General features: G+C 39.7%; 2 protein-coding genes across 9 annotated transcripts in view; one reads left to right on the top strand and one right to left on the bottom strand.

Moving 5' to 3' along the window:
• Positions 1-27,115, bottom strand: part of LOC140360974 (seizure protein 6 homolog) — a 195,942-nt gene that overhangs the window by 41,515 nt on the left and 127,312 nt on the right. The gene's annotated exons all lie outside the window — the stretch shown is intronic.
• acaca (acetyl-CoA carboxylase alpha) lies at positions 223-26,073 on the top strand. 8 transcript variants are annotated; one of them, XM_072446500.1, is made up of 55 exons: positions 223-366; positions 1,403-1,649; positions 2,439-2,571; positions 2,669-2,807; positions 2,895-3,004; positions 3,087-3,168; positions 3,235-3,333; positions 3,406-3,512; positions 4,239-4,349; positions 4,424-4,633; positions 4,704-4,874; positions 5,546-5,707; positions 5,809-5,972; positions 6,081-6,231; positions 6,520-6,623; positions 6,694-6,921; positions 6,991-7,141; positions 7,594-7,728; positions 7,997-8,143; positions 8,222-8,410; positions 8,499-8,599; positions 8,705-8,793; positions 8,926-9,050; positions 9,171-9,284; positions 9,431-9,544; positions 9,612-9,701; positions 9,786-9,904; positions 11,242-11,265; positions 11,572-11,721; positions 12,098-12,241; positions 12,324-12,426; positions 12,661-12,768; positions 12,839-12,895; positions 13,132-13,176; positions 14,017-14,058; positions 14,787-15,002; positions 15,075-15,230; positions 15,564-15,770; positions 16,157-16,312; positions 16,389-16,535; positions 16,921-17,190; positions 17,334-17,431; positions 17,530-17,650; positions 17,752-17,862; positions 20,060-20,203; positions 20,277-20,397; positions 20,819-20,915; positions 20,984-21,080; positions 21,176-21,311; positions 21,466-21,643; positions 21,822-21,934; positions 22,532-22,686; positions 23,340-23,510; positions 24,479-24,615; positions 25,099-26,073. In XM_072446500.1, the coding sequence occupies exons 2-55, from the start codon at positions 1,432-1,434 to the stop codon at positions 25,220-25,222; spliced, it is 7,191 nt and encodes a 2,396-aa protein (XP_072302601.1). In that variant the 5' UTR covers positions 223-366; positions 1,403-1,431; the 3' UTR covers positions 25,223-26,073. The 8 variants fall into 8 exon arrangements, with proteins under 8 accessions (XP_072302601.1, XP_072302600.1, XP_072302606.1 ...); XM_072446499.1 differs by having other exon boundaries at positions 15,564-15,791; XM_072446505.1 differs by lacking the exon at positions 11,572-11,721.

Here is a 27,115-nt window from a genome sequence, read left to right as displayed (position 1 = left end):
ACCACTTCTTCGTGAACAATTTTGAATACGATCATATTTTTTTTGCTGTGGCATTTATTTCACGAGTTCGTTGTCTTGCTTTTTTATTGTTATATTCAAAGGAAATAATATGTGTTTACGTTCAGTGCCATGTTCTGCCTGCTCCAGCGGAAGTGTGGTTCACAGGCCGATGACCAGCAGTAACCCCGCTCGCATCATCACATCACACCACTCTGCTGTTTGAGCTGTCTGTTCATTTAAATGTGAGCTCACCGTGAGGGGCTTTCTCCTCCTCGCTGGTTCTGGGGATGCCATATAGACACCGTTCACCTTTCTGATACGTGAAACAACTACTTTTCAGGATTACTTGTCGGCTCATCTCCACCGGTGAGTCATGGTTTACATGTTGTCCCCCTCGAGATGACTGTGTTTGTGGCGTAGGGGCTGCAGGCTCCGGCACGAGCTCTGTTTCTGTCATTACTGTAGCATTATTATATATTAGCTAGTGTCTGTAGCTGTTACATGGCTAACACCTAGCGTACTCTAATCTGAAGCTTATGTGTCGTCACTGAACTCAAACTAGCTTGTGTCTTGTCTGTCAGGACATGCTATACAGTCAAGGGGAAACGCGTCTTTGATAGAGCAGTCTCGGTACATTTTATTAATAGATGTGTGCATTTGTTGTGCGTCTCGCTGCAGTGCTGTGCTTCTTGTTTTTCTGGTCCCACAAGCAGACATGGTTTGAAGGTGTGCCTCCTGTGTCACCCCGGGCTGCAAATGCATAACGTGCCCAAAGAAAGTGCACAAATGCCACAGTTTGCATTAGAGCTTTGCAGGGGTCATTTCCTTGGCCCATCTGTATTTTACTGCTTATAAGATAACATAAGATATTCCTTTATTGTCCCACATGGGGAAATTCCATTGGTGCAACGCAGGTAGATACAGAGGTAGATACAGAAGAACAGATCACTTATAGGAAGTCTGAAAATAAAGTGTATACTCTTGTCTGTGTTGTCTTTGCGTCCTTAGATATGTGCATGCTTTAGTTTGTTAAAGTGGTTATCTTGTATTCAATTTGGGATGTGAGCAAGATAAATTACTAGTACTATGTGTTTGGATGGGTCATTGTCAAGAGTAGGTTTCACACTATTCATCTTTTTATAGACAAAATAGGTTAAAGTCTTGCTGTAATGTGATGTAACGTACCACATGTAAAGTGCTGTACAGTGTCTTCAGGTTTGATGGCCTTTTAATATGATGCAATATTTTATGTTCTATCAGTATACTTATGCAACTGACTGTTGCAATATTAAGATCAAACAGCATCTCTGTCCAAATCTAATGTCCCCATTACCCTGGCATTTGGACTCTTTTATCACCTCATCTGTATCACTACCAGTCATAATGTTCTTTTCCTTACCAGTTATTGCGGCCTGCTCGTGTCGTCCGGCCATGGCACAGCCGAACAGAGCGGCCAAGAAGAACCCTGCAGTGGCCACTCTGAACTCCCAGTTCATTGTGGGGTCAGTGTCGGAGGAAAACTCTGAGGATGAGGGAAAGGTTGATATGCTGCTGGATGACAAGGATGCTCCCCCCAGTTCGCCATCATCTGGGAGCTCGGACAGCACTAATGAGTTGGGCTTTGAACAAGTGGACCTGCAGAATTTAAGGTCAGAAGCACTGTATTTTTCAAACATACAAATTGCATAGATAATACATAAAGATTATCCTTTGCCGTAAATGTCTGTGTATGTCATTGTTCTCACAGTGTTTTGTTACATGAAACAATGTACCTAAAAAGTCTTCGTTATAGGTGATAATGATAGTGTATTGTTGTACATTTGTCCTTTATCGTTATCTGTCAACATACCAAGGGGTACTCCTGCTTGTCCAGTTTTTAAGAAGCTATGCAGTCAGACTTGCTGTAAGTGAAGTGTATACGACTTTAAAAACTGGATATTCCAGACAGATTTGTCTACAAACTACTCCACTTCTGTAATATTCTTACTTCATAGGGGCCTTACTTGAAGCCTAGGATCTAGTTAGGTCAAGTGATGCCAAAGTGATGTCAGTGTCAGACCATCCTGCCCAGCCAGCCATGAAACCCCTTTGCCTGACACACCTTCCAACCTTCCTACAAGAGCACGGAACATCCACCCCCTTTGTGGTTCCCATAGAGGAGGAGCATGATTCAAGTGCTAACACATGCCTAAGCATGAAAGTACAGTACTAAAACATTGTAGGTCTGTTCAATTTAATTGATTTCACACTACTCAAAATACTAGGAATACAATTGGAAAGTGAAGACTATTTTTGGAATTCGACAAGGATCTATTTATGTTTTTATTTTTAAAAGTATGTTTTTGTTTTAATCACTTCTCAGTTAAATAGCCATCATTTTAATATAATAATGCTATAACTAAATTAAGTGTTAGCATTCTTTGTATTGCGGAAAACAGGCCGAGCATGTCAGGCTTACATCTGGTGAAACAAGGCAGAGATCGCAGACGCATTGATCTACAAAGGGATTTCACTGTGGCTTCTCCGGCTGAATTTGTCACTCGCTTTGGTGGCAACAAAGTTATAGAAAAGGTGTGTTTTTTTAATAATACAACTTTAACTACGGTAAGTTTCATAGATCTGTTAAATATTTTGAATCAAAATAATTTATGTAAAAATGCCTCATCAGGTTCTTATTGCCAATAATGGGATTGCAGCCGTCAAGTGCATGAGGTCAATTCGTCGCTGGGCCTATGAAATGTTCCGTAATGAAAGAGCAATTCGTTTTGTGGTGATGGTGACCCCAGAGGACCTCAAAGCTAATGCAGGTGAAAAGTCTTAACCAAGCTACTCAAATGTCCATTGCTTTAAAACTATTAGAATAATCATTTATCTAATATTTTTGTCATATACAGAGTATATCAAAATGGCAGATCATTATGTACCAGTGCCCGGAGGAACCAACAACAATAACTATGCCAATGTTGAACTCATTCTAGACATTGCGAAGCGGATACCTGTTCAGGTACTGTATTGTTTGTCTGTAAGCATTATGCAGTGGATACCGAGGTTATTATTTAAAGTGTGGTACTATCTTTCCAATACAGGCTGTATGGGCTGGATGGGGTCATGCCTCAGAAAATCCCAAACTTCCAGATTTGCTTTCTAAGAATGGAATTGTTTTTCTAGGTAATTTAAAATGTGCACATTATTTTTGTCCCTAGCAGAAAGGTTATACGCATTTATCTTTTTCAGGCCCTCCAAGTCAGGCAATGTGGGCTCTAGGAGACAAAATAGCTTCTTCCATAGTAGCTCAGACTGCTGGTATCCCAACACTTCCCTGGAGCGGGGCAGGTAAGCAATTGTTTGTCAAACAATACAGTATTGTTTTTGCAAGTCCAGACTAATGCTGTTACCTTTTATTAGGTCTCACTGTGGAGTGGTCTGAGAACTGTCAAAAGAAAAAGCTCATCAATGTCCCACATGATCTGTATGAACTTGGCTGCATTCAGGATGTAGAGGATGGACTAAAGGTGGGGTTTGCATTAGAAATTGCAACACTAATAAAATCGGCTACTCACTAGAGGATTTTAAAATCTTCTGCGATCTGTCAAAAAAAGTGCAGGACACAGAAGTGTGTTTCCATGGCAAGGGCCCAGCAGTTGATTGTCACCCAAATATTCACATATTTTTTATGACATAAAATATTTATCATACCTGAGGACATTTTGCTACGAATATTTGTCTTGCGCTCGATGATCAAACCTGTGTATTGAAAACAAATACCCAAGGATACGAGTGTCCGTCTCCTTTTCATATGTGCTCTTATTTAGAGAGAAAATAAAACAAAATTATGCACCAGATGTGGATTAAATGCTTTTAAAGGCCACAGGAGGGCACTATATTCATTGGAGGCTAAGGGCCTTTACACTAACGTATTGTTGCCTGCATGAACCCAGTGTTGGTTTGGTCCAATATTTTCTACATTTTAAGAACCGTCACTCTGCAGTGGAGCCTGGCGCTGTATGGCTGCTCTGATTGGCTTTTGTAGTTTTTCAGGTAACATGTTAGAATGGACAGGACAAATAATCTCTGAGAATCCCTGCTTGGGCCTCGCCTTGCCTCCCCGAAGTTGTGATGAGGCAAAGCTGGTTTAAAATTCCTCTAGTGTGCAGAAGGCTTATTTCTGCTACTTAACAGATCAGTGGTATTGATCTTATCAAGTTGAATTGTTAATCATCAATATTTTTCAATGTCAGGCTGCAGATAAAATTGGCTACCCTGTGATGATCAAAGCCTCAGAAGGAGGTGGAGGAAAAGGCATTCGTAAAGTCAACACAGCAGATGATTTCCCAAATCTCTTCAGACAGGTTGGTAATGTCACATCATATTTTAGGCTATGTTTAGTCTAGAGAATTAACCACAACATTGATTATTTTTCCAGGTACAAGCCGAAGTTCCTGGGTCCCCTATATTTATCATGCAGCTCGCTAAACACGCCCGGCATTTGGAAGTCCAGATCCTCGCAGATCAATACGGAAATGCAATTTCTCTGTTTGGTAGAGACTGTTCAGTTCAGCGCCGGCACCAAAAAATTATAGAAGAAGCTCCAGCTACTATCGCAACGTCAGATATCTTTGAAGATATGGAAAAGGTAGGAGACTCTCGTATTCTGTGGGTGCTTAAAGCTTTTTGAGTATGCTGAACACATTTGTACTTTCTAGTGTGCAGTAACGCTGGCTAAAATGGTGGGATATGTGAGTGCGGGTACAGTTGAGTATCTCTATAGTCAGGACGGCAGCTTTTACTTCCTGGAGCTCAACCCTCGTCTTCAGGTGGAACATCCCTGTACCGAGATGGTGGCTGATGTCAATCTGCCTGCCGCCCAACTTCAGGTCAGTGTTTTGTATGGAGCTAATGTCGCTATCCGGTAGCATAGCACAGTTAGCGCGCTTCAGTGCCCCTACTCCAAAGCGGCTTGTCCCCTTGTCTCCATGGTAACCAACAATAGAAGGAGTAGATGCACTGCTATAGATTCTGAGTTTTTCCAGCAGCTGGTCATGTGATCTGTTCTGCAATGTTTGGGATTGTGTGTATGTAGGTCAGTGACAGGAACGTTGAAGGGCACTGTGCCCGGGAACAACGAGAAAATCCTTTTGCTGGATATACTAAATGTGCTCACATTAGCAGATTTCAGATGTCTAAACAAACATTTTTATTTTTTTTATTTCTGCTGCTCATTATCACTGATCACTTATCACATGCTTTATTACTGCAAAAGCTGATAGAATTAAAATACAAATTAGAACAAACAAACTGAATTTGTGTTCTTCTTATTCTTATTACCGCATTCTTCTTCTTCTTCTAATTCTTATTTTCATTCTTATTCATTCATAAAACATAAAACAAGACTGGAGAGCACAAAATAAGTGAAAATAAATATAAAAGGAGAAGAGACATCCAAAGAATAGAAAATTAGTAAATGTTTTAATCTAACAGTAGAAGAAAAGAGAAGCATAGCACTCAGATTTCATGTTGCCATATTTCTAAACTTTCCCTCTTTCAGATTGCCATGGGCATTCCTCTTCACCGAATGAAAGACATTCGAATGCTCTATGGGGTCCATCCATGGGGAGACTGTCTTATTGACTTTGAGGGTCTTTCCACTGCTCCCTCACCTCGGGGCCATGTCATTGCTGCACGCATCACCAGTGAAAACCCAGATGAGGTAATCCTTGCCTCATGACATTAGATACATTTTCTTGTGCAGTTTTCGGCATATATTTAAAGACTATTCTCCAATAACTATCTGCTTTTTTTTTATTAAAGGGATTCAAGCCTAGCTCTGGGACAGTACAGGAGCTCAATTTTCGCAGTAACAAAAACGTATGGGGCTACTTTAGTGTGGCAGCTGCTGGTGGGCTGCATGAGTTTGCCGATTCCCAGTTCGGACACTGTTTCTCATGGGGAGAGAATCGTGAAGAGGCCATCTCGTTAGTACTTTTACATTTAAATATCCTTTGACAGATTGTCTCTGCTTTTTGTAATTATTTTGTGTGAAGTGTCACAGTCTACCATCTTTTATTTATTTATTTTCCCAGTAACATGGTGGTGGCGCTAAAGGAGTTGTCCATTAGAGGAGACTTCAGGACAACAGTAGAATATCTCATCAAGTTACTAGAGACGGAAAGTTTTCAACAGAACAGTATTGACACCGGCTGGCTCGACCGTCTCATTTCAGAGAAGATGCAGGTATTCAGAGCTGCACAATTATCTAGTACAAACGGCATCTAGTACAGAATGTGTTAAAGTATTATGATTTGTTTTTGATTTATGAAAAATAATCACTCTTGAAGTAGATGCCAGAAACATGTCTGAAACAGCACAACATGGAAAACTCCACACAATTGATATAATTTACATTTATTTAATACCATTACAACCCTTCATTAAAACATTTGCATCATTATCAACATTGTAGTAAAAAGACTTTCATCTGAAACTTAATGGGCAGTAAATGAACATTATGTTATGGTGCAGGCAGAACGACCAGACACCATGCTTGGAATTGTGAGTGGGGCTCTCCATGTGGCAGATGTAAACCTGAGAAATAGTGTGTCCAACTTTTTGCATTCACTTGAAAGGTAAAAACATTTTACTTTTATCTCAAACAGAAATGTGAAACTTAGACTATTACCTCTCATTTTTCACTAGGGGTCAAGTGTTGCCTGCCCACACGCTGCTCAACACTGTGGACGTAGAATTGATCTATGAGGGCATTAAATACGTCCTGACAGTGACGCGGCAGTCTCCAAACTCCTATGTGGTGATCATGAACAACTCTTGCGTTGAGGTGGATGTTCATAGGCTCAGTGATGGAGGGCTGCTGTTGTCCTATGATGGCAGTAGCTATACCACCTACCTGAAAGAAGAAGTGGATAGGTAAATCAGAATTTAAAACACAGTTGTTCACAGCATTCATGTTTTCATTTTTCATTTTATTTTTTCCAGGTATCGAATTACAATCGGAAACAAAACTTGTGTTTTTGAGAAAGAGAATGATCCTTCACTGCTGCGATCTCCTTCAGCTGGAAAACTCATACAATACACTGTAGAAGATGGTGGCCATGTTTTCTCTGGGCAGTGCTATGCAGAAATAGAGGTAGGAATCCCTGCAATGTTATTTCTATGGTAAGAAAAATGTGTGCGGTCAGGACATCAAATGGGAAATACATTTACACAATGTAAACAAAATAAAGACCACTATAAAAATGCATGATAAAATCTGATATGATGAAACGTATAATATTAATAATGTAATAATGCATTGGATATATATAACACCTTTCAAAACACCCAAAACGCTTTACATTATATAATCACATCGTTCTCAGCGGTGTCAAGTTTCTACTGTAGCCAAAGCTGCCTGAGTATGGGCCCCTCCGACCACCACCATCACTCTGCATTCATGAAATGTCTGCCCTAAGGAGACAATAACAATTTGCACTAGATCCACAACCGCTCCAGTGCATAGCCTCTGAGAACATACTCGAGTATTTTCAATGTGGTAAAGCCACCCTGAACAATTAAAACAAGTATATTTTGGAATTTTAGGTTATGAAGATGGTGATGACCCTTACTGCTTCTGAGTCTGGTTGTATACACTATGTAAAAAGGGCTGGAGCAGCACTGGAGCCTGGCTGTGTCATTGCCAAACTCCAGCTGGATGACCCCAGCAGAGTTCAACAGGTGATGCTACTCATTTACTTCTGCATTATTCCAAGCACGGATGGACTACAATCATTTACACCGTTTTTACTTTTTGATAATATGTAAACCGGTTACTCTATGATATGTAGTGTTATTACTAATGTTAATACAGAATAGTATCAAATTATAAAACATAGAACCAAAAGTATATATCTTAAACGGCTTAAATTTGTGGAACATTTGCACTTGGTTTTTAGTATTCGATAGAGCAATGTTGCACCTGCTTTACATTGTATTTATGTCATAGGCCGAGCTGTACACCGGGGTGTTACCTTTGATCCAGGCTGTAGCTTTAAGAGGAGAAAAGCTCCACAGAGTCTTCCACAACACGCTGGATCACCTGGTTCACATAATGAGTGGCTTTTGTCTTCCTGAGCCTTTCTTTGGTGCCAAGGTAAACTTTTAACACTCTTGTACAATGTAATTACTGTAAGTGCTTCAAAATTGACTCCTTTTGTCATGTACTGTCTAGTTGAAAGAGTGGGTTGAACGGCTGATGAAAACAATGCGTGATCCATCGTTGCCATTGTTGGAGCTCCAGGACATCATGACCAGTGTGTCAGGGCGCATCCCTCCTGCTGTGGAGAAGGCCATCAAAAAGGAAATGGCGCAGTATGCCAGCAACATTACCTCTGTGCTCTGTCAGTTCCCCAGTCAACAGGTGCGACGGCATTTGTTTGCCAAAAACACCAATCATTCATCGTAAAATATTTATTTATTTATTTTTCTTTTATCTCTGCCCATTTCAGATCGCAAATATCCTTGACAGCCATGCTGCCACCCTCAGCAAAAAATCTGAGAGGGAAGTCTTCTTCATGAACACCCAGAGCATTGTCCAGTTGGTTCAAAAGTTAGTATCTTAAGGTTTTTTTTTAGATGCATTTAAATGAAGTCTTTGTGAATTTACAGACAAAGATGAACAAAAACAATCTTTTCTGTATTCTGTGGCAAACAGGTATCGCAGTGGAATCCGAGGTCATATGAAGGCCGTGGTGATGGATTTGCTCAGACAATATTTAAAAGTAGAAATCCAGTTTCAAAACGGTATATTTTTTTACTTGACAGAATTAATTCTATTGCACAGTAACTTTGTAACCACTTGAGGGAGCTGTTTCTCAATATATTGCTATTACAGAAACCGCCAATATTAAATGTGTTTTTTTGACATTCTAACAGGGCACTATGACAAGTGTGTGTTTGCTCTGCGGGAGGAAAACAAAGGTGACATGGCGAATGTGCTGAACTACATCTTCTCTCACGCACAAGTCACCAAAAAGAACCTGCTGGTCACTATGCTCATAGTAAGTGCTTTATTTGTTATGCTCATAACATGGCCAATAATCTTTTTTTAGTTGTTACTGTTTATTCAGTTTCTTTTTAAGCTAGAGTTAAAATAAAATGTCTTTCTGCTCTATTTATAGGACCAGTTGTGTGGCCGTGATCCCACATTGACAGATGAGCTGTGGACTATATTGACTGAACTTACACAACTTAGCAAAACCACCAATGCCAAAGTGGCACTACGGGCTCGCCAGGTTCGACTAGCCATCCATTATTGAATTATTTATTTGAGATTAAAATGGCAAATCGTAATTGCTTTAGTATAGCGTTTCCACATTTAGCCACCAGGTGTCAGTAAAACATTCAAATTAAACTAGTAGTAATCTTTGTTACGTTACAGGTACTCATAGCTTCACATCTACCCTCATATGAGCTCCGACACAACCAAGTGGAGTCCATTTTCCTGTCTGCCATCGACATGTATGGGCACCAGTTCTGCATCGAGAACCTTCAGGTACAAAAGTTGAATTGTTTATTCTATTTGAAAGTGTTCACGATTTAACAAGTCTTTATCTTTTCAGAAATTGATCTTGTCAGAGACCTCCATCTTTGACGTTCTGCCTAACTTTTTCTACCACAGTAATCAGGTGGTAAGGATGGCTGCTCTAGAGGTGAGACAAAAGTACATCGTTTAGTCACTTCTTGTGGTTTTGTTCATTCATCTAAATGAATACAACACATTTTTCACATGCCAGGTTTACGTGCGAAGAGCCTATATTGCCTACGAGCTCAACAGTGTCCAGCACAGACAGCTGAAAGATAACACATGTATAGTAGAGTTCCAGTTCATGCTCCCCACCTCTCACCCAAACAGGTATCACAAATCACTCTTCAGCACCAACACACTAATTTTATCAATTGTCAACATGGATAAGTACACAAATATAAACTGCAATTGTTCTTTATTTTAGTGTAGGTATACATTTTTAAAATAAATGCTAATAATCAAACATCTACCCTTTGTATTACCAGTATTTAAAATAAATTAATGCTACAAGTTCCATAGTTTAATAAATAGTTATACTTTGTTGCAAATTGTCTTTTAGGTATGCAATGCTTTTGCTTATTGTTTTTGGTTGTTTTTTGTGAATTGCCTGAAATGAAATCTCCTTTTTACAGAGACCTAAATAGTTAAATTAAAGACGAAGGAGTGTCCAGTTGAATATGGATTTTACATGTATGATTGAATAATTCTTACACTTTTGCGTAACCTAATGAGTGATTGAGATGTGTTTGTTTAGAATTTTGCTGCGCTCTAGCTGTGCCTTTTTGCTTTGTCCTCGTGATAGTTTTTTTCTTTTCATGATGTTATTTGCAGTATTAGTGGTTTAAAATACGCACCTGTAACTCGTGTGAATGCATGTTCATTTTGGTGTTAACGTGAATTAACACTTGCATTTCTCTTCTGTGAACTAATAACAGCATGAGGTTGTGTCATGCTCTTATGCATGTTTGAAGGGAACAACCCAAAAGAAAAATGTGTGTTTACAGTACATTCATTCACTTATAACATCTGCAAACACACTTACCGTAGTAATGTAGCACATACACCAGGGCTATTCAATTGGCACCTCTAAACAAAATGGTCCGGCCCATCGTGGTAAAATGGGTCATGGGACATACCACATTACTTGGTAAGCTGCGTCTGTCCATAATGCAGTATGTTAGCGCAGTTGTTCAGTACCACTACACAATGCTTTAAACGTCAACTGAATCAGATGTTGTAATGCTATTTATATTTAAGACCTTAACGTCCTGGTTCAGATACTGTGGTCTTGTCCTGTTCAATATGTTGCTTAAGCCTGATGTGACCTATAATAATGTTTAGTCTTGGTTCAGGACTAGGTCTAGTTCTAAATCTGCTGCTATGATCTACTCTAGTTCAAGTCTGATTTTTGATTGACACTGGGTTGGTCTTTGCTCAGTTCTACATTAGTCCTGTTTTTATGTGACGGAGCAATGTTGTTTTATTTTTTATTGCAGTGCAGTTTTGTTGTCCGGCCCCCAGACAATGGCCCTCCAATAAATCTGCTCGCACACAAAATATAATTGAATAGCCCTGTCATACACAAATAACACACATTTGTTCAAACTGTCTCCTTTTCGTTGCCTGCTACTAACCACGTAGTAACTGATGTTGTTTGATTGCAGAGGGAACATCCCCACTCTAAACAGGTATTGTACTATTCTTTTTACTTGTAAATTGAGGCTAGTTAGCGAGAATGCATGGCCAAAACATTGATTTTGAACATGCCAAACTGTGATATTACCAATTTTTCTACATCATTCTTAACGAGTCTTAACGAGTCAATGATTGCAGCATGTGTGTGCGCGTGTGTGTACGTGTGTGTGTACGTGTGTGTGTACGTGTGTGTGTGTGCACGTGTGTGTGTGCGTGTGCGTGTGTGTGCACCGTTGAGAATGCGATAAAGTGGATGAATACTCAGGAATCTGACTAGAATGGTGTCAATGCCCTACCAGGAAACCTTCCGTTCCGGTCCGGGATTTTGTAAGAGCCTTGGAGTTGAGGATGGAGGAATCTAGAACACAGGACTTAAATGAACAGAATAATAAGACTAAGGATGGGAATTCTGAGACGAGTGATGGCTCAGTTTCCGATTCTATGCAAAGGTTTGATGACCAAAGGTTTGATGACCAAAGGTTTTAACAAATTGCTCTGGGACATCTCCATGATTGGGGCTATAAACACAAGAAATGAACTATTGTCTGGGTATATTTTCTGAAGAGCCGGTGTATTGTCTCTTTATGGTGTGTATCACTAACAAACTACATTGTTTCATACTACTTATTCACTCACTATTAACGGCGGACATCCGAAGCTCACTCAGTTCAAGAATCCCTATTGTTCAGTGCAGAAAATAAATAGCTCATATGCAAACCTGTGGATTCAAAACTGCTCTGAGGTTCTTGAAAAATCTTTTGCAGTCTTTTTCAGCTAGTCATGTTTACTGTAGTAGTTCAACTGCCTTTTTCAATCATTTCATAGGATGTCGTTCTCGTCCAATCTAAACCACTACGGTATGGTACACGTGGCCAGTGTCAGTGATGTTCTGCTGGACTCATCCTTTACTCCTCCATGTCAACGAATGGGAGCCATGGTGTCTTTCCGCAGTTTCCAGGAGTTCACCAAGTAAAAAGAATATCTGTACAGCTTAATATGTTGCTTTTTATGCATAGTCCAAAAAACTAAAGTAAAATTAAATCTCTATCAGGAACATTACAGATGTGTTGAGCTGCTTTTCTGACTCTCCGCCACCAAGTCCAACATTTCCAGAGGGAGGTAATCCAGTGCTGTATGGTGAAGAGGACATCAAGGTAAAGAGATCATTTAAAAGAAGATTAATCAAAAGGTCCTCTTATTTAAATAAAATATGAAATCCCTCAGTCACATCATGTATGACCCAAGATGTTGATTGGTACAATATATTTGTGTCCCAAATGTTTAGGTTTGTAATACACTTTTACAAATTTCCTTCTATGGGACAAATTTTAACTTACTTTTAATTTCCTTTATCATTTCAAGTGTATTTAAAATGTATTTATTTTCAGAGCATTCAAGATGAGCCAGTCCACATTCTGAATGTTGCCATAAAGACGGACAGTGACATTGACGATGATGGTCTGGCAGCTATGTTCCGGGAGTTCACTCATTCTAAGGTACTATATTTCACAAATATTGAATAGTATTTAACTGTAAACATTTCAACAATATTTGTCTTTGATTTAGAAATCCTTGCTGTTTGAACATGGCATCCGCAGACTGACGTTCCTTGTTGCACAGAAAGTAAGCCTTCTTATGTTTTAATTCCTTTTTTTCCCTTCACTATTGTCTTGCATGTCATCATGGCAGCCGCATGTCAAAATGTCTATCCAGAAATCTTGTTGAATTTACTAATTCATAACACATCTCAATGCTGTGAAAACAGTACTTGTATCGTGTGATTTTAAATTTTGCTTAATTGCTCGTTGTCTCTGTATCTCTTTCTGCATGCCTCGCTTTTGGCACACTTTTGTGGACAGGATTTCAGGAAGCAAATCTACTGTGAGGTGGACCAAAGATTTCATGTAAGTAGGGAATAAAATTAGAATTATGAGTTTATTATTATAGCCACAACATGTTTCCTCATTACAGTAAAATAAAAAGTCAAAATGCTTTAGATCATATTAATTGTGAATGGCTGAAATGGAACCCACAATCTTTGCATTTCTTTTGAGCACACAGGACCTCATTTTATCTTCCCAAGTTCTTATCCACAAAACACCCACTTACATTGAAATGAAAATGATAATGGCAGGTAATTTAGACCAGGATCAGACTTTGATAACTGCCCTTGTCCTGTTGCCACCATCTTGACAAAAGCCTTTGATTTCCCTCTTTGGTGGGACCAGAGTTCTCAGTAAGAGCTAATCATGTTAACCCGATGTCAATCCCACTATATTGTCTGACTTTTAGTTCTATTTCTGCTCTCCCCAACTGTTTTTTCCATCCATACATTGCAATGATCAAGTTGTTGAATCACAGCTTTAGTTTGAAGCAGTCTTGTGCACTAGATCTTCCTTTGGTGTCAGAGAGATTTGAGTGGATGAGGATGGTTGGCAATCACTCCTCACAGACTCGCAATCAAATAGCTCTTAAAAGACATGTTTAATTCAGTAGTGCAACATGTGACGCTGTTGCTATCATTATAAATGTCTGAATGAATACACCTTGATTTTAGTGAACACGTAAATTGCAAAAGACTGCTCCATACCTCGAAAGACATTTTTTATCATTTTTCCTTGTAGAATAGTGTCAAATCCCACATTTCTAATACTTGACGTTCTTGATCTGCTTGTAAAAATGTACGGTATAAATTGTGTAGTAAATAAAACCTGTATTTGAAATGTTCTTTTTCATTCATTCAGAGAGAATTCCCAAAGTTCTTCACATTCCGTTCCAGAGACAAGGTAATCTTACCATGCAAAATATTTTAGCATAACCATGGTTCAATGTTGTTTCCTCATCATACCAGTTGTTGTTTTTGGTTTTGTTGCTTATCTTTGTCGAGCATATTTTGTCTGTTTCTCCTGAAATCTCAAAACATCTGGTGGAAATTCAGAGATACTCCTGAAATTTAAATTCACCAGAGTTAGTTTGATCATTTCAGCACTCAAAAGTTCTTAAATGTTCAGTGATCATTTTAAGCGTTATTGATAGTTTATTAGTTATTTTGCCCTTTTCCACGTTTATTTGTTGTTTTAAGTTATAAACCATGATAGATGATAATGCTAAGATGTCAAATTGTTCTTTTTATAAAACCTGAATAATGAATAATATAGGAACTGCGGGCTAATCAGAATTTAGCTTTCAATTCCAAACTTTTTTACGCCCCCCGGCTGTTGAATTTCATTGTTATCAGTGCCACTAACTGTTCTTCCCCTCCGTTACCCCTGATAGTTTCCTGCACTGACACCATAGAAACTCATTAAAATAATGAACTCTGTAATTATGTCTCCCATTTAAGAGAAATGACACCCATTAGCAGCTTTCCCAGATAAAGATTTGCCATGATTTCATTTACTTAATACAAGCTCAGGGGCATATTTCGAGTCCTCGACCAGATTATTTCATAATCTTAAAGCAGCAGAAACAAGATTTTGATATTATGTTTTCTAAAATTTTCCCTTTTTTTCAGTTTGAAGAGGACAGAATCTATCGTCATTTGGAGCCAGCTCTTGCCTTCCAGTTGGAGCTAAATCGCATGCGTAATTTTGCACTGACCGCTATCCCGTGTGCCAACCATAAGATGCATTTGTACCTTGGCGCAGCCCGTGTAGAAGTGGGCATAGAGGTGACCGATTACCGCTTCTTTGTGCGAGCCATTATCCGGCATTCCGATTTGGTCACAAAGGTTAGTCAAACCGAAGGGGTCAGGTGAAATATAAACGCTTGAACTGTTTTTCACCCTCTTGTTTCTCATTAGGAGGCCTCTTTTGAGTATCTCCACAATGAAGCGGAGCGGCTGCTACTTGAAGCCATGGATGAACTTGAAGTAGCTTTTAACAACACAACCGTACGAACAGACTGCAACCATATCTTCCTCAATTTTGTGCCCACTGTCATCATGGACCCCTCAAAGGTTAGTGTGTTTCATGCCATGATCAGTTATAACATAATGTCCTATTGCTATTTCATCACCAATGCATCACTTTTTACACATATTATCCACTGAAGGAGGAGCAGCACCGGTAGTTGTGTACATTTTTTTACTGTTTTAACCCATCACAATTCTTCCTTTGTGCTCAAATCCTAAAGCTGGCCCATTTTTCTTTCTCTTATCATCAAATTGTAGACACTGGTGCCACAAGTAAGGGATGAATCATTTGCGTTAATAGCGCTGTCTGTTGTCCTAACATTACCTGATCGGTGCATGTTGATTTTCATACACTTTTCTACACGTCTCTGTATCCAGATCGAAGAGTCGGTCCGCTCCATGGTGATGCGATATGGCAGTCGACTGTGGAAGCTGCGTGTCCTTCAAGCCGAGCTGAAAATCAACATCCGTTTGACGCCAACTGGAAAACAGATCCCCATTCGCCTGTTTCTGACCAATGAATCGGGCTATTACCTGGACATCAGCCTGTATAAGGAGGTCACTGACTCTAGGACGGGAGGACAGGTGGGGCCTAAAGACGGTCAGGTGGGGCACATTACATTGTTAATTTTTGTATATTCGCGGGTAGAAAATGTACGTATGTATGAAGTTTAGTTAACAAAGTAATTGTTTATAACCAGCTGAGATAAGCCCATCCATCATCAGGACCATCAAATCATTTTTGTTACTTCTCAATTCTTAGGGTACAAATAGCATAACACAGTAATAAAAATTTGGATTTACACCTTGGCATTTGGCTTTTTTAAGTTATTTTAATTTTCTGTTCTGTTGTTGTATATCATTTTGTAATCTGTCGTGTGTAACGATTCTCCTTAACATAATTTTCAACATCTGGGGAATTCCAAGACTCTAATTGTTTAAAGTAATGCTTACATTTCTTGTTCATCTAGATTATGTTCCAAGCCTATGGAGATAAACAAGGTCCTCTGCATGGGATGCTCATCAACACGCCGTACGTGACCAAAGATCTGCTGCAGTCCAAGAGGTTCCAGGCACAGTCTCTGGGCACCACCTACGTCTATGATTTCCCTGAAATGTTCAGACAGGTAGGTATTTATTGTATTATCTGAAGAACTATAATGTTATGACAATATGTATTTTCTCTGTCTTTTTTTCCCCCAGTCTTTGAAAAAGTTGTGGCACCTAACTCAAACTTTTGCCCATTTACCCAAACCCCCGCTACCATCCGAGATGTTGACATTCACGGAGCTAGTGCTGGATCCACAAGATCAACTGGTGCAGATGAACAGACTACCAGGAGGCAACGAGGTTAGTCATTCAGCCTCGACATCATTAGGTCAATTATTTCAACTTTGTCAGGTACAGCCCCATTGTCACTCGTTATCTTTTTATTAAGTGCAGTTTTCCTTTTCCTCTGTAGATGGCTCTCTTTCTGTTGCATCCGAAAGGCTTTAGTTCCACTGTTGTTGCTCAGCTCATAGAGTGAAATGTATATTTAATTTTAGTTAGAGAGTCCTCATAAATCGCACAAATAAATAGAAATAAATCATCATATTAATGAATTATCTTTTTAATTTGTGTGGAGACTTCTATCTGTAAATGTGATCAGTATTTTAATTAAGCATGGAACGTTTTAAGTATGGTATTTGTTGTCATAATGTCTCCATTATATATATTTGTCCTATTTCTTCAGATTGGAATGGTGGCCTGGAGGATGACCCTGCGTACTCCGGAGTACCCTGCGGGCCGTGAGATTATTGTTATAAGTAACGATATCACACACAAGATCGGCTCTTTCGGACCCCAGGAGGACATGTTGTTTCTGAGAGCGTCAGAAATGGCACGGGAGAGTAATATCCCTCGCATCTACATCGCTGCCAACAGTGGAGCTCGGATTGGCCTGGCAGAGGAGATACGGCACATGTTCCATGTGGCCTGGCAAGACCCCGATGACCCATATAAGGTTAGCTGCACTCATATTTGGCCACTTGTGGTTTTACATGTGTCTCTTAATACTTCATACACAGACTTAACATTATGACCAAATTATGTTATTCCATTCAAACTTTACACATCGAAGCGATCTTATTTGAAATTCTTCTGCAGGGTTTCAAGTATCTATACCTAACACCACAAGATTACAAAAAGGTCTCCGCCCTAAACTCGGTGCACTGTGAACACGTGGAAGACAAGGGAGAATCCAGGTATGCCGTGTTCAGTGCTACGGTTATAACGGTGTATTAGAATGCGCTGTCCACAGATGAATATTCATGTGTATGACTGAAAATGCATTGTTATGCAGGTACAAGATCACCGACATAATTGGGAAGGATGAGGGTCTGGGTGTGGAGAATCTCAAAGGCTCGGGGATGATTGCTGGAGAGTCGTCTCTGGCTTATGAAGAGGTCATTACTTTGAACCTGGTAAGACTGCAGTCACCCAAGCAGTGCACCCCTCTACAGGCTTAATCTGATTCCAGTGTAGCCACTTTCTTTATTATGATTATTGTTTTCTTGTTTTATAGGTCACATGTCGGGCCATAGGGATTGGGGCCTATCTGGTGAGGCTCGGACAGAGAACTATTCAAGTGGACAATTCGCATATTATCCTAACCGGAGCCGGTGCACTCAATAAGGTAAAAGAATATATAAGACATGCGTGTAAATTCACATAAGTAGCCCTGTTCCCAAAACTCAAATAAAGGATAGCTTCCCCTTGAGAGTAAATCTGCTTTAAATGCTACAAGTTCTTACTTTATCTCCTAGTTCTCTTCTATTCTCTTCCTCGCTTCTAATTCTATCCTCATCATCAACAAACAGTACAGCTTCAGCCGTAGTACCACCATACTACATTACTGGTAACCGTATTACTGCTATCCATTGTTTTTTACGCATCTGCCCTCTGAAATAAATTAACAATTGCTAGATTACTATGCAAGAAGGGAAGATGTGCGTTTTTGTATACTGGTAGAATTCTTACATGAATGAATGGATGTACTATAATCCAAAGTATGCCTTGTTGTGGTCTACTGCACTCCCCCCACACCCCACTGCCACTTATAGAGAAATAATTGAAAGCAGAGCATGAAGTTGTATTTACATAGAAATGGAATGACATGCCAGGGGCTACAGTGCAGGACATCCATATCATTTGTTTTTAATCAAAATGAGAAGTTTTGCTTAGGCAGATTGTTTTGTGTCTGCCTGTTTCTGTACTGTATTCCTCCGCCACGCTCCACTACGCTCTCCATTCCCACTCCTTGTCAGCGTCAACAAATTTATTCCAAATTAGATGACATATTGCGAGATGGAAAAAATCATGCAGATAGCTCAATGATGACATGCCTATTTGACGGAACCCCATTGTTTTTGTGTTGCACCAATGGTTGACTGGTTAGCTACACTAACGGATACTGACAAGTGTCCACAAATGATGTTTACGGGGAACGGGATTAAAACTAGGGAACAATTAATCCTATTTGCAGTTAAATGACTACGGTACTATTATGAAGTATCCTGCTCCGAGTGGAAAAGCAAAAAATATGCAATAGAAACAATTATTGTTACCGATAAAGAATAAAAGGGTATTGTTACATGATAATAAATGTAATATGTGATATATATATATATATATATATATATATATATATATATATATATACTGTAAATAACTGTAACAATTTGTGAATTTCAAATAAAATTATTTGATTTTATTATTATATAAAATATAGTAAAATTTATAAATTGATAGAAATTATTTATCTTACATGAGCATATTTGCCTAAATCTATCTATTTGTTGAATTAATGAAAATAGTAACATAACAAATTGCAGTATTATCAGTTTATCCAAATTCAGCTCTAATTTAAGCTGAAATAAATATTTATTCAAAGGTCATTTTCAGAGTCCAATGCTATTAACTTACACTTAATGAACAACTGAGCGGCTGCCACCCGGAGCTCCTCATTACATTAGCTGGTAAAAAAAATCTCCTATTTTCATGTCGACTGGGTAGTAACTATGAGTACAAATACCCCAGTGAGTTACCTACAGTTAGTGCCCCCTTTCAGCCCCCTAGCCATGTCCGATTTTTTTTTTTACCCAGCTCTCTGCTGTGGAATCCTAATGAAGGCTGCCAATGGCCAGAGGCACGAAGGATTTTGTGTATGTCAAGGTGACTGCAATGTTTCTTGGGGCCGCTGGCTTTCTTGACAGCTTTAGGAGAGCGCCCTAGATTTGCAGCCAGATACATAACCATTAATGGTAATAAAGAAAGTAAATGATGGCTGGAAAGGTGAGAGCAGAAGCTGGGGATTGAGCTCCTGTCTGATTTTTATGGCGAGCGTGTCGGGGTATTGCCACCTGTTCTTATGAAAATAGGGTGGGAAAGTTTTATGGACAGAGGTTGGCACAGGAGCAGCTATTCGGGCACAACAATTCTATACGTTTTATGTCAAAAAAATCTAAATCGGCACCGTGAGATATTTCTGTACCATAGTTAAAAGTTAAATCGTATTATTTAGAGTAAGTTGAGCCGGTTGAATTGAAACGTGTATAAATCCATTGTTGACGGCCAGAGATGCTTGTGGTTATCGAGGATGGAGCGGGTTCAAACCACTGATTGTCTGTATTGACGCAGTGAGAAGAAACATGGCGTGCCTTAGATTACTGCTTTTCTGACCAGAGGCCTAGCAACACTGAACCATCTATACAAAGCCACGATTGAACTCCCAATGAACCCTGGTGGAAACAAACCAAACAAAAATGCACTCGTAAAAGCGGTCGATATCCTATACGTTTGTTTCTGTGATTTTAACGTTTGTTTGTCTGCAGGTGCTCGGCAGGGAAGTGTACACGTCCAACAACCAGCTCGGTGGGATTCAGATCATGCATAATAATGGTGTGACTCACAGTACAGTATGTGACGACTTTGAGGGAGTTTTCACACTTCTGCAGTGGTTGTCCTATATGCCCATGGTACGATTTTTTTTAATTAATTTAAATGCATTTGAAGTGTTATTGCCAAACTAATATTGTGCTTTTATTGCAGTGTAAAACGAGCCCAGTACCAGTCATCGCTGCCAAAGACCCTGTAGATCGGCCAGTGGATTTTGTGCCTACCAAAGCTCCTTATGACCCTCGTTGGATGTTGGCAGGGCGTCCTAGCCAGAGTAGGTATCTCGGCGGCGGTCCACATTCTTGGGGTGGAAGAGGGGAGAAAAAAAAGAACAATTTACCGAATGAAAACACTAGCACTCCAACATTCCAGCTTAAGTTCAGCTATATCTTAATCTGCGTAATTACAGATAAGAGTGAGCTTTAGGACCACATGGGAAGCTAGTCAACATTTCCAGTAGAGATGAGTAAAATGGCTTAATTGAATGGTAACCTCAAAGGCGGGCCGTGTTTGTCGGAGTGTGCAAGCAGAAAAAGAGCTGAGCCAAGCCCCTTCACAGTCATCCATCATGGTGGCTGCCGGGTTACACATTGGAAAGGGAAAGTGTACAGTTTTAAAGTAATGCAATACAAACCAATATTTCATTGTATTTATTTATTTATTAATTTATATTTACTTTCCTTTGTTTTGTAAAGCACCAAAGGGCTCCTGGCAAAGCGGCTTTTTTGATCATGGCTCTTTTATGGAAATCATGCAACCATGGGCTCAGAGTGTTGTGGTGGGCCGAGCAAGGTACATTCAAATTATTACAATATTTTTAAGATATGAAGATATGAAACATAAGATTTCTTTCTCTACAGACTAGGGGGGATACCAACTGGAGTGGTAGCAGTTGAAACTAGATCTGTGGAGTTGTCCATTCCTGCTGATCCAGCCAACTTGGACTCCGAGGCCAAGGTAAGCAGTAGTATAGGACCTAAACTCTGTGAATAATGTTTGTAGACATTTATGCGCTGATTTAAACGGATGCTGATTTTTTTTCTTGTGTTTAGATCATTCAGCAGGCTGGACAAGTGTGGTTCCCGGATTCTGCATTTAAAACAGCCCAGGCCATCAAGGACTTTAACAGGGAAGGCCTACCGCTGATAGTATTTGCTAACTGGAGGGGCTTTTCTGGAGGAATGAAAGGTACATTTATCCGGATTTTGCCATTTTTGTCTTTTTTACCAAATGGTTTTAATGGAATTTTTGATTTTATGGTTATCTTGTTTATTACAATGATGATTCTGTATACCAAAGATAAAACTAAAACCCTAAATATCACTCGACACATTTTCTTTAGACATGTACGACCAAGTGCTGAAATTCGGCGCTTACATTGTGGATGGACTCCGAGAGTACGTGCAGCCGGTGCTGGTGTATATCCCTCCACAGGCAGAGCTGAGGGGGGGCTCATGGGTAGTCATTGACCCAACCATCAACCCTCGGCACATGGAGATGTATGCTGACAAGGACAGTCGGTGAGTGTGCTTCAATTACTTTCTGAAAAGTAATTGAAAATTATCACTAAAAAGTGATTTAGAACATAATTCCATCTATGGAAAGTAACATTTTTAATATCTTGCAGATTTGAATGACTTGTCAAGTGTGCAGGTATTAATTCACATAATTAAATTATGTTTGTTTTATTGTTCCCAGTGGAGGAGTGTTGGAGCCTGAGGGAACTGTGGAGATCAAGTTTAGGAGAAAAGATCTTGTGAAGACCATGAGACGAGTAGACCCCATTTATATGAGCCTGGCTGAACGACTAGGTGAGCCCTCCACTCAATTTGTAATTATAGCTCTTTACAAGTATCTCTGCGGTGTCTCATCTCCAGTGTTGTCTCCTGCCCTTTTTGCCTTAAGACGCTGCCATATATCAAGTGGGCGCATGTGTGCTACTGTTGTGTATGGCTGATTGTATCATCGTGACTGTGTTCCCTCGGGACAAGTGTCAATCACAGGGTGCTCGGATCAATCACATCTCTTCTGTACAGCGTATTGATTTTCCTTCGGGCTCCATGGAACTCTGCACCAGCACCGTTTCAGGAGTTTGGAGGGTTTACTGACTGGAATTGATAGAAATCAGTCTATAGTGACAGCTGCCGAGGGGGTCTCTGCAACAAACAAAATAGAGCTAACAGGAGCTAATTCAGGGCTGCACAGCTAAATATAATGGTTTTTTGTAGTGATGTAGTAGAGATCACAGTAATCAAGAATGAGACTAAGATAAGAACTGCACGTTTAGGGGTGAAAACAACTGAGGGAAGGAAAAGACTAGTTTTAAAGCAACATCAAAATCAAGCAAGTAAGAATATACAGTAGTACAGTACAACATAAATGTAATCTTTTTTTTCATTTTTTTTTAGGAACTCCAGAACTGAGCCCTCCCGATCGTAAAGAACTTGAGACCAAGTTGAAAGAGCGTGAGGAGTTCCTATTGCCCATCTATCACCAAGTGGCAGTGCAGTTTGCAGACCTTCATGATACTCCTGGCCGCATGCAAGAAAAAGGTGTTATTACGGTGAGAATATATCATTTATTTCAATATGAAACTTGTTTGCACTACCTCGGTTAGGTTTTACTGTGACATGTACATCTTTTCTACGTTGGGATTTAAAGTCTCTTGACCGCATACAATGGTAGAATAGTGGTGCGACATGTGAGTGTCCTAAAAAGCCACGGGGCAGCATTAGTCTAGCAGCGACTGCACCTGCGCGGTGAATAATGTTTTGTCTCAGCGGGCTGTGACATTCGTCCTCATAATTATCTTCTGATGACCCTGGTCAGTCACCTTAGCAACCACAGAGGCGCCTCAGGCAAGCCCATGTCCCACCACCATCTTTCACACACAAACACACTCACACCACCAGATGGATGGCAGTCAGGATGAACTGTAAAGAGTGTTTTAAATGCATGCTCGCTAATGGCTTTACATTTGAATTAGACATAGTAACATGAAAGATTTAGAGAACACACTAAAATTGTGATGTGTGGCTAAAGATGTGAGAAGATTTCCACACAGTTTGTCCTGAGTGCACTGCAGAGATATGCATATGTATTGTCTATATTCAAATGCTTCTATTTTTGCGTGTGTGTGGGTGTGCGTACGCTTAAGAGATGTGTACCCCACATCGTCAGAAAATGAACAAATAAGCATATGCTTGTCATCTTCAGGATATACTTGAATGGAAGACCTCACGTCAGTTCTTCTATTGGCGTCTGCGCCGGCTTTTGCTGGAGGACACAGTGAAGAGAAAGATCCAAGCGGCCAACACAGAGCTGACGGACGGTCAAATCCAGGCCATGCTGCGCCGCTGGTTTGTGGAGGCTGAGGGGGCTGTGAAGGTATGTACTATTTCTCGTGTATGATACTTGTGTTGATCTTTACAATGTCCACATGTAACACAAAGACTGGCAAAACTTGTAAACGGAAAACCGGTTTAAAATCCCAAGCAAAATACTTAAAGGACATTTTTGTAATACCAGCAAAACATTCCTTGAGTTTCTTGAACTGATTTATCTTCAAAGCCTCAGCTCAGGCGCACATCCCTATGAAAGCATCTGGATTAAGTCCAGATGATGTGATAAGTGTAGGTAAATGAAACAAACATCCCTCAGAGAAATTCCCAGTTCCTTCAGGCTCCATCTGAGGCTCAGTGGAGCAGCCACAGGGTTGACACACGGCGGCCGCCATTTCCACGTCTCCTCAGAACTGGCCTTCTTGTTAACTCATACATTACCCCAATCAGGAGCCGCTGTCTTAAGCCACAATTAATCACAGCCCTGGCACGTGCTGATAGGAGAGCAACACGCTGTTTCTTAATTAAATGCAAACAGATTAAAAATGATTAATAAGGGCATTAAATGTTCTCGTGGACCTCAAGCAGGACTGTTCATAAAAAAGCCAAGAGCCCATTAAACCCTCCGCCCCCAAATCTTTGCTAAGCCCTCAAGCCGCGCTTTGTTTGGGATCAGAGATGCCAGTACTCATGAATACTAATTCTACCGTAAGGCCCTGTCCACAAGGCCACTGAACTGCATAGGTCCATCTCCATGGTGTGGATGATGTTAACTTGAAAAACAAACAGAATGATATCAGACGTTGGTGTTGTGTCATCATGTGGTTTTGAAGTTTTAACAAGTTTTATGAAGGGAAATTGATGTCATGCTAAATAATATGATAATAATGATTTAAAGGTGTTTGATATTTTGTGGAATTGAAATATACAATTGTTTCAGAGTGTTCTATGTCAAAATCTGTAATAACAATATCTTCTGTATATGATATTTATTTTCCTCTGGTACATTCATAGGCGTATCTATGGGACAACAACGAGGAGGTGGTGATCTGGCTGGAGAAACAGCTGGCTGAAGAAGAGGGCGCCCGCTCTGTCATCGATGAGAACATCAAATACATCCGCCGAGATCACATTCTCAAACAGATCCGCAGGTGATTTAGCAGATTTTTACCACTGTGTAGGTTGAAAAGTGTAGGTTGAAAAATACTGTATATAATTGTATATTGCAAATTTATATTCTCCAACTTTACTTCAGGACAACGCTATGACTTAGTAAAGGCTTCTGTAATTTCAGAAATTCTTTTTGTACTACTTCTACTAACACTACTTCTACTAACACTACTACTACTAATACTGCCACAACTTGAACTACTACTACTACTACAGCAAATGTAGCCATCCTGGAACTCTAATTGCAAGGCAAGTGTCTCCCAATTTAAAGAGTACTAGTTTAGACAATGTGTGTATATAAAAGTAGTAGTAACTAGTAGTAGTATTTCGATTTGATTAGATTTACTCCACAATGTACATTTTTGAGAGGACAAACCACTTCCCAAATATTGTAGGTGTTACTTACGGTCTCAGTTCTTGTGTGAAATCTTCATATGAAATGAATACCTTTCCTTCCCTCTCAGCCTTGTCCAAGCCAATCCTGAAGTCGCCATGGATTCAATCGTTCACATGACTCAGCACATCTCCCCGACCCAAAGAGCCGAAGTGGTGCGGATCCTGTCCACCATGGAATCTGGCTCGTCCTAACGGGAACGTGTACTCTCTCTCTCTTCGTCATTCCTCTCTGACCGAGCTCAGGTTTATGCTGTGGAGCGTCCCATTTGTGCACCCGCAAAAACATGGAGGAGCCAACATGAAGGCCTGGACATGTCTCTGGTTACTGATGAACTGTTGGCTGTGATCCCAAAATAGCTTAAAATAACTTGTCATATTTTTAAATGTATGTTAAAGATGATTTGCAAAGCATCACTGAAACTGCAGTGTTCGACTGCTCGATACGATAGATGCACAGTGTGTCAGATATGTTGGTTATGAATCTGAATATTGAACTCGATGACTACTACAAATCTTTGTCTGATTAGTGCATTTTGATAACTGACAATATCAAGGGATATTTTTTGGGGCTTTGATAATCATCCGCCTCCTTTTTTTTGGTTAAATATACACTTCAGATAATGGCTGTTGCACACTACTTTTGGTTTTTGACATACGCTTGCTCCAGACTGGCAAGTGTTTTGATGACCGACAAATTGACAAAAGACAACACATTTTCCTGGAGGCGTTTGTGAGGAGAAAAAAAGGGAATTTTAACAATCAAGCAGGGAGCACTTAGTTACTGAACAAAGACGAGGAACACTATAATGGAGTTGGACAGGACAGCCCAGCAGGGAGCAGGGAAACGTCTCCTTTTGAACGCGGCCTGTTTGGAGGTTTCCCTGCAGTGAGCCATGGGCAGCGCGCCACACAACAAAACGGCAGCTGCCCCTTCTGTTCACACTCAAACAGTTCACATATGCTGCACTTTACCGCTATGTTTCCCGCACACTGCTCCTCACTCGCGCATCTGATGAATAGATATTACACGCACAAAGTAATAGTTGAAACGAGGAAGACGCAAAGCCAGGGAGTGAACTGGGCAAACACCGGAGCTGTTCCTGAAATTGGAGGATATTTTTTAACTTAATGTATATGTGTGAAATACTAGCAAGAAATCAGCGATTTCCTGTCTGTGAAATTTACCACATTTTAAAAAGATTTCTTTACCTCTTTGTGTCTTTTGGATGTTGGGTATTAATATTTTTTTTTCTTTTTGGTTCCACTGTAAATTTTTGCGTGAAACTTGACCTTTTATTCAATGTCATAAAATGAAACTAATTTAAAAAATGTCACATGAATTGTTCTATTAAAAGAAAAGTTACTTATTTTTATTATAACTTTTCTAATTGCATAATTCCTTTGCTTGAATGATTAACGAAGGTGGGAGTTGTAATTGTCATGCTTTTTAGGATACAAAATAGTGCGAATACACAATGTGTTGTGCCTTTAATTTTTTGTTCAGTTGCTTTGTAATTAACTGAGACTTGTGTAGAATGAGGTTATCAACACTAACCTCGACAGTGATCCCTAAATGTGATGCAGAAAATAAAATGTATAACTAGATATGTTTCATTATTGTTTTAAAATGTACGTCGTATGTAATTTGCTATTATAAAAAGTGGTGTTTTTTCCTTTTCCTTGAAGGTACAAAGTTTGAGGTGATTCATTCCTGCAATAAATGAAAAACAATCTTTGAAATGAACGGCCCCTGTACACAATCCGAAGCATCACTCGTCTCTTCTTCTTGAAAATATATTCTTGAAGACTTTGGAATTATTCAGCCCATAATTTCCACTTATTGATGATCTCGGGGACAGATTCCCGCATAACTGTCGGCTTCCTTCATCTCAGAACAAAGTCTTTTTTTACTCAAGGGATGCGTACCCTGATTATTCGAAAGTGATAGTCTCCGCATTGCTCAAGCACAGATGATTAAAGCTCTATTATTTCCTGGCTAAACTTAAACCGTCTTAATGCGTCTGAGGCAGATCAAACAAATATTGAGGAATCTGGCTCATATTATTACTTTTTTTTTTTTTGTTC

The sequence above is a fragment of the Eucyclogobius newberryi genome, unplaced genomic scaffold (assembly GCF_026437365.1).
Source record: "Eucyclogobius newberryi isolate DKJ021-1_F unplaced genomic scaffold, fEucNew1.0.hap1 SCAF_15, whole genome shotgun sequence".
Classification (NCBI taxonomy): Eukaryota; Metazoa; Chordata; class Actinopteri; order Gobiiformes; family Gobiidae; genus Eucyclogobius; species Eucyclogobius newberryi.
The sequence above is the reverse complement of the archived record's forward strand: the minus strand, read 5'-3'. Positions and strand labels throughout refer to the sequence as shown.